Source organism: Myotis lucifugus, unplaced genomic scaffold (genome assembly GCF_000147115.1).
Source record: "Myotis lucifugus unplaced genomic scaffold, Myoluc2.0 scaffold_583, whole genome shotgun sequence".
NCBI classification, from domain to species: Eukaryota; Metazoa; Chordata; class Mammalia; order Chiroptera; family Vespertilionidae; genus Myotis; species Myotis lucifugus.
This window is the reverse complement of record NW_005871631.1, coordinates 340,517-346,471: the sequence shown is the minus strand read 5'-3', so window position 1 is coordinate 346,471 and position 5,955 is coordinate 340,517. Positions and strand designations below refer to the sequence as shown.

Here is a 5,955-nt window from a genome sequence, read left to right as displayed (position 1 = left end):
CCCCAAGATTCTTTCTTCCTGTCTACAGCTTTCACCGGTGGGTGCCTCCACACCATCTTTCACCAAAATGTCTTCCTCCTGGCTTCCGCTCTCGCTCTCTGTCATTTCCCACTTACCTGAGCCTTAGCATATAAAACCCGCTCTCTTCATCATGGCCTGCTGCAAGATTCGGCTGCTGGTGACTTCCCTGACCCCCCTCCTACCAGGCTCCCCTCCCTCACTCCCATCTAGCCACACTGGCCTCCAACACTTCACACTTGTTCCTACCCCAGGGACTTTGCATTTGTTGTTCCCTCTGCCTGGGGCATTCCCCCCCTCCCCGCCCCCCTACCCCTTACCCCCAGATCATCTCCTGCCTGGCCCATTTTCAGCTCAAGCATCACATTGGAAAGAGAGGGGTCTTTGCTGACTCCCACCCCACAGTCAAAAGTGCAAATTCCTGTCCCAGTGGGGACTTGGTCTGGTTTTTTTTCACTGCACGATCAACAATACCTAATACTATGCCAGGCACATGGCTGACATGTGATAAAAATTAACTGTGTGAATACGTGAGTGGCGGATGGTAGGGAGACAGGACTAGAGGGGGAGGGGGAGAAGGGAGGGAGTCCTGTGGGGAGGGGACCCAGGCTGGAAATGAAGGAGATTGTCAGTGGAGTAGGGGTGGGGCAAACCTGTCCTGTCCTGTTCTTCAGGTATGGCTTCTCTGACTTCCAGTCCTGAATCACTGTCTGGACCACTTTCTCTTCTCCCTGCAAGGAGAGGAACCCAGTCACCACTTACCCAGGCCACCTCTACCTGAGGCAGTGCCCTGTGCTGGGAGTGCTGGTGCTGCCCCTGGAACCTCTTTTCCCTGCACCCTCACCTGGAGCAGGTCCCTCAGCTGTAGTTGCAGCACCCTGTTATCCTCATGTAGCTGGTTCATGGTTTCCTGATTCTTCTTGATGTTCCACTGGGTGCTCTCATAAAAGGCCTTCCGATCACTCTCTGGGGTCAAGTGATGTGGGCAGGTACAAGCAGAGCATCATGGGGGTGGGAAAGGCTTCCCAGAGGGATAGCCTTTTTGTAGTCATCAATTTAATGTTATAATAATACTTTGCTTGGAGCATTTATTATGTGTTGGATGCTGAACTAAGAACTTTCCAGGTATAAAATACAGTATGCCAATAGGTGCATATCCACATCATACCCATTTTATAGATGAGAAGACTGAGGCTCAGGCTTATTAGATTGTTCAAGGTCACAAACAGTCTGACTCTTGACCTTCAACCACTCTGCAAGATTTCCCCTATTAATAATAAAACAATAATGGTTTACACCAGGATTTCCCAACCTCAGCATGACTGATACTTGGGATGTACAGTTATTTACTGTGGTTAGTTGCCCTGTGCATTTTGGGATGTTGAGCAGCATTCCCGACCTCCACCCTCTAGATACCAGCAGCACCCTCCCACCCCTAATAACGTGACAACTAGAAATGTCTTTAGCTCTGGCCAGTTAGCTTAGTTGGTTAGAGCATTGGCCTAATACACCGCGATTGTGGGTTCGATCCTCGGTCAGGGCACATCCAAGAATCAACCAACAAATGTATAAATAAGTGGAACAACAAATCGATATGATATCTCTCTCTCTCTAAATAATTAATTAATTAATTATAAAAGCCTCCAGACTTTGCCAAATGTCCCCTGGGGAGCAAAATGGACCTCTTCCATTGAGAACCACTGGTTTGCAACTTATAGTGTGTTACTATGTGCCACTGCTCTAAGCACTTAACACATTTCAGCGACCTATGGTGTTGTACTGTCATCCCCATTTTACAGATGGAGAAACTGAGAGCAATTAGGTTACTCTTAGTGCCCAAGATCAAACCATTAGTATATGCAGAGCCAGGGTTTGAGCCCAGAATGTCTGTCCCTAGAATCTATGTTTTTCACCACTCCACACATGATAGAGAGTTGAAATTACACAAAAGTATGAAATACAATCCAGTTGACTTCTGAGTCCAGGAAAAGCTTTTGCTTTTGTTAATCTTCACCAAAGGAAATTTTTTCCATTGATTTTTAGAGAGTGGAAAGGAGGGGGAGAGGCCGACAAAGAGAGAAACATGTGAGAGAGACACATCGATTGGTTGCCTCCCCCAAATGCCCCGACCCAGGCTGGGGATCCAGCCTGCAACTGAGGTACATGCTCTTGACCTGAATCAAACCCCGGACCCATCAGTCGGAGGGCGGATGCTCTATCCACTGAGCCAACCAGCCAGGGCCAGGAAGTTTTATGAGTTTTTACCGCCAGCACTGATCACCTGGATGAATGTTGTGAAGCACCCTGGCCACACCATGCCTGGTCAGAGGGCTGGGTGGACACTGCTGACTAGGAGCCATTTGATGCCCTTTGGAGCCCTCTTACCTAATACTTGTATCTTCTTTTGTAACTCAGCCATCTGCATTTGGAGAGCGACCTTCCCGGGGCTGGCATAGATGGGTCCCTTGGAATGGACTGGAGGCCAGGCCTGCCCCGCAACCTTGCCTCTAGGGCGGCTTTTGGCCTGATCTTGACTGCGCTTGGACTTGGAAGAAGTCGGAATCTGGTCCTGAGCAGGCACCGTGGCACTGGTGGCGGCCATCCAGCACAGGGGAGACGTCATGATTGGGTTGGGGACAAGGGCTCCAGGGGGCTGGGGGCGCGCCGGGGAATCGCCTCTGTCCGGGATCCGTCGGTTCGGGTTTCCGTGGCTGAAAAAGCACTTTCCTACCGTTTGGCTGGGCCTAGCAGCATCTCCCGATTGCTAGGTAACCTCCACCCCGCCTGCCTAAGCGCTCCCATGGAAACCGTCCGCGTTCGGCACCACTGCTCTCATTGGCTGGTGCTGCGGAGGGGCGGGCCCAACAGGGGGCGGAGGAGAGTCGCGCCGCCACACGGTGGGGGAGGGGTCTTTGGGGTCACGTGTTCGTCTTTTTTTTTTTCCTCCTCCCACTCCAAACCCACCGGGTGTTCGCGCGTTTTTCAGGAACTTTCTTTTGCGATTGTAGAACCCGCCACTCCCAAGATGGAGGCACCTTGCGCCGCCATTAAGCGCAAACCTTCAGAACTCTAAGGCTTCGTAGTCCTATCCAAGATGGCCGTCCCGGTTCCGGCATCTCACGTGCCACTCCCAACATGGCGTCCCCGAGCCGCCGTCCTGGCGCTCAGCGTGTCACAGGAAGTGACGCATCCACACTTCCGCTTTTTTCTGCTGGAAGAACTGTGGGCTGCCGGGCTGGGGGGGCGCGGTGAATACTGACCTTTGCCCTTGCTTCGTGTAAGTGATGAATTAGCGGGCCGGTGGGAACCCCAATTTCCTGTTGAGGTCCCTGAGGGTGTACGTCGGCCGAGGGGGAGGCTCTTCACTCCTTCGGCCTCTTGGCGGGAATTGGTTGGCTCGCTCTCCCCCCATGGGGAGCGGAGGTTTTGAGATCCCACCATTGAGACGGGCCAGGTTGGAAAGGTCTCGTCCGATATCTTTTCCCATGAGCCCCCATTGCGGAAGCGATGGAGGAATCCAATTGGCTGGAGGGAGCCCTCGGCCGCTGACCGGCAGCTCCCTCCTTGCAGCGCGTCTGCCCGCAGCCGGCTTCCTCCCCCCGGGCCCGCTTCCGGCCCCCGAGCCTCTAGCGAGATGTTGCTGCTGGTGCTGCTGCTCCCCGCGTGCTGGGCCGTGGAGGTCCGGCGGCCTCGGGGCGTCTCCCTCACCAGTGAGTCCGCCGCCGCGTGGGGGGTCGGGTTGGAGGGGCCGCTGTGCTCCTCGGGGGGCACTTACAGCCTCTGGCCTCCGTGTCCCTGCCTCTGGGTGGGGAAGGTGGCAGCGCTCAGCAATGGATGGAAGCAGAGGTGCCCTTAGGTTGGGGGGCCTCTTCCTGCGCTGGGCTGAGTCTCTTGCTCCCCCCCTCCCCCCCCAGACCATCACTTCTACGATGAGTCCAAGCCTTTCACTTGCCTGGACGGCTCGATCACCATCCCTTTTGATCAGGTCAACGATGACTACTGTGACTGCAAGGACGGCTCGGATGAGCCGGGTGAGTTTTTCCCCATCCGTCCATCCATCCATTCATCCATTGCACCGGTATTGAGCGCCTGGGCAGTGCCAGGCCCTCCCTGCTGACTGAATGGGGAAAGCAGGCACAGAAGCCAGTGGTCGTTGGTTTGGTGCTGAGAGCACAGGCACGGTGGGAGCTCAGAGAGGCCCCCACCCGATCTGAGGGCTCGGCGGGGCCTCCTGCAGGGTGCTGCACGTGGAGAGGCCAGCACCCGCAGGTGGGAGAGAAGGCGGGGCCTGTGGGCGACAGGGACAGGTGAAGGCGGGCAAGGGGGGTCTGTTCTGAGGGTCTTGGTGAAGAGAGTCAGGAGGGGGCCTGGGAGAATTTCGTCTCAGACCTTGCGTGTGCAGCTGTCTCTTCCCCTTCCTCGGCACTGGTCTACTTGTGCCCTCTGTGTGCGTGTGTGTCGGGGCTTCTGTCCGGTGGATGTGATGGGGTAAGGCCTGCGCACTCGGAAAACTCCCCTCCCTCTTCCTTCTTCCCCAAGGCACGGCTGCCTGTCCTAACGGCAGCTTCCACTGCACCAACACTGGCTACAAGCCCCTGTACATCTCCTCCAGATGGGTCAACGATGGAGTTTGTGGTAAGTGAGATCCCGCTGGGGTTGGGGAAGGAGGGGTGGGCGGAGGAGGAGGAGACACTGCTACGCCTGATGGTGCCCCCTCCTCTGCCCTAAGACTGCTGTGACGGGACGGACGAGTACAATAGTGGGATCGTCTGTGAGAACACCTGCAGGTACGGGGACCCCCCCCCCCCAGCCCCCAGGACCTTGCCTTGCCCTGCCCGGTGAATCAGGCCCCCTCTCTTTTCTGTGTTTGAGCATCGAGCGCTCAGTCTGTGCCGGGTGCCTTGTGAAGGCTCCCTCTGGCCGGGAAGCAGGTGCAGTCATGTGCATGTTCGACAGGTCGAGAAGCTCAAGTTTAGAAGGAGAATGACTTCTTCGGGGTCACGTAGCTAGGAGATAGCAGAGCTGCTTCTCGAACCCAGGACAGCCTGACTTGAGACTCCATGCTTTTAATTGCTACACTGGAGCAGGACCTGGAAGCTGAAATGGCAGGCAGGTCATCTGAATGCCAGAAGCAGGCTGAGCATAAGGCAGCGGGAGTGGTGGGGACGGTGGCATCTGAAGGGGCAGCTGCCCTCGACTCCTGTCAGTTGAGGGCAGGTGATAAGGGCCTGATTGGTTTTTCAACGAAACCGAATGTTTATGTATGTAAACGCTTCTGATTGAAGACCTTTCATGTAAGCAGAGGGTTGATCACACACAACGTGCTTACGGCCAGATTTCCCAGGAGTCTGTGATTCTGTGCTTTTCTCTCCTTTCTCTCTCGGGAGCCAACTTCCAGCCTCACGTCCCAGCATTCCCTACTCCCTTTCCTGACCCTGAGGTGGGCGAACCCTGTCCACTGTCTCCTCCCAAGGACAAGGACTTGGGGCTCCGAGGCCAAGAGCCTCTGGGAGGTGGAGGAGGAGGGTTCGCTCTCTGGTCTTTCCCAATATGGTGGCGGCAGGTGGGGTTGAGCCCAGTTGGAAGAGCAGATCTGATGGGTCCTCAGTGCCCCCTGGTGGTGCCTGTGTGTCCTCTCACGCCAGGGAGAAGGGCCGCAAGGAGAGAGAGACGCTGCAGCAGATGGCAGAGGTCACCCGCGAGGGCTTCCGCCTGAAGAAGATCCTCATCGAGGACTGGAAGAAGGCCCGGGAAGAGAAGCAGGTGAGGGGCCCCGGGGCTGACCGGAGGCCTGGGGGCATGGCGTCCGGGGCCAGTTCCTGTCTGCGCCTTCGTTTTCTCGTTTGTCCACTTGGCGTGAAGCTGTTGGTTAGGTCGTTACCAGGTCCACAGTGGTGAGCACAGGCGTGGAGCGTCAGCTGGCAGCCTGAAGGGGGC

At 56.0% G+C, this 5,955-nt stretch overlaps 2 protein-coding genes across 2 annotated transcripts in view; one reads left to right on the top strand and one right to left on the bottom strand.

Moving 5' to 3' along the window:
- The window catches only part of CCDC151 (coiled-coil domain containing 151), an 8,395-nt gene extending 5,105 nt beyond the window's left edge, over positions 1–3,290 (bottom strand). Inside the window, exons 1-3 of the mRNA XM_023745792.1 lie at positions 2,404–3,290; positions 863–984; positions 672–749 (exon numbers count right to left, since the gene is read on the bottom strand). Of these exons, the coding sequence (XP_023601560.1) occupies positions 672–749; positions 863–984; positions 2,404–2,641 (438 nt within the window). The 5' untranslated portion in view covers positions 2,642–3,290. The remainder of the gene's footprint in view (positions 1–671; positions 750–862; positions 985–2,403) is intronic.
- A 56-nt stretch (positions 3,291–3,346) lies between these two features.
- PRKCSH (protein kinase C substrate 80K-H) overlaps positions 3,347–5,955 on the top strand; it is a 13,081-nt gene continuing 10,472 nt past the window's right edge. Inside the window, exons 1-6 of the mRNA XM_023745791.1 lie at positions 3,347–3,472; positions 3,589–3,728; positions 3,933–4,049; positions 4,558–4,653; positions 4,748–4,805; positions 5,664–5,781. Of these exons, the coding sequence (XP_023601559.1) occupies positions 3,429–3,472; positions 3,589–3,728; positions 3,933–4,049; positions 4,558–4,653; positions 4,748–4,805; positions 5,664–5,781 (573 nt within the window). The 5' untranslated portion in view covers positions 3,347–3,428. The remainder of the gene's footprint in view (positions 3,473–3,588; positions 3,729–3,932; positions 4,050–4,557; positions 4,654–4,747; positions 4,806–5,663; positions 5,782–5,955) is intronic.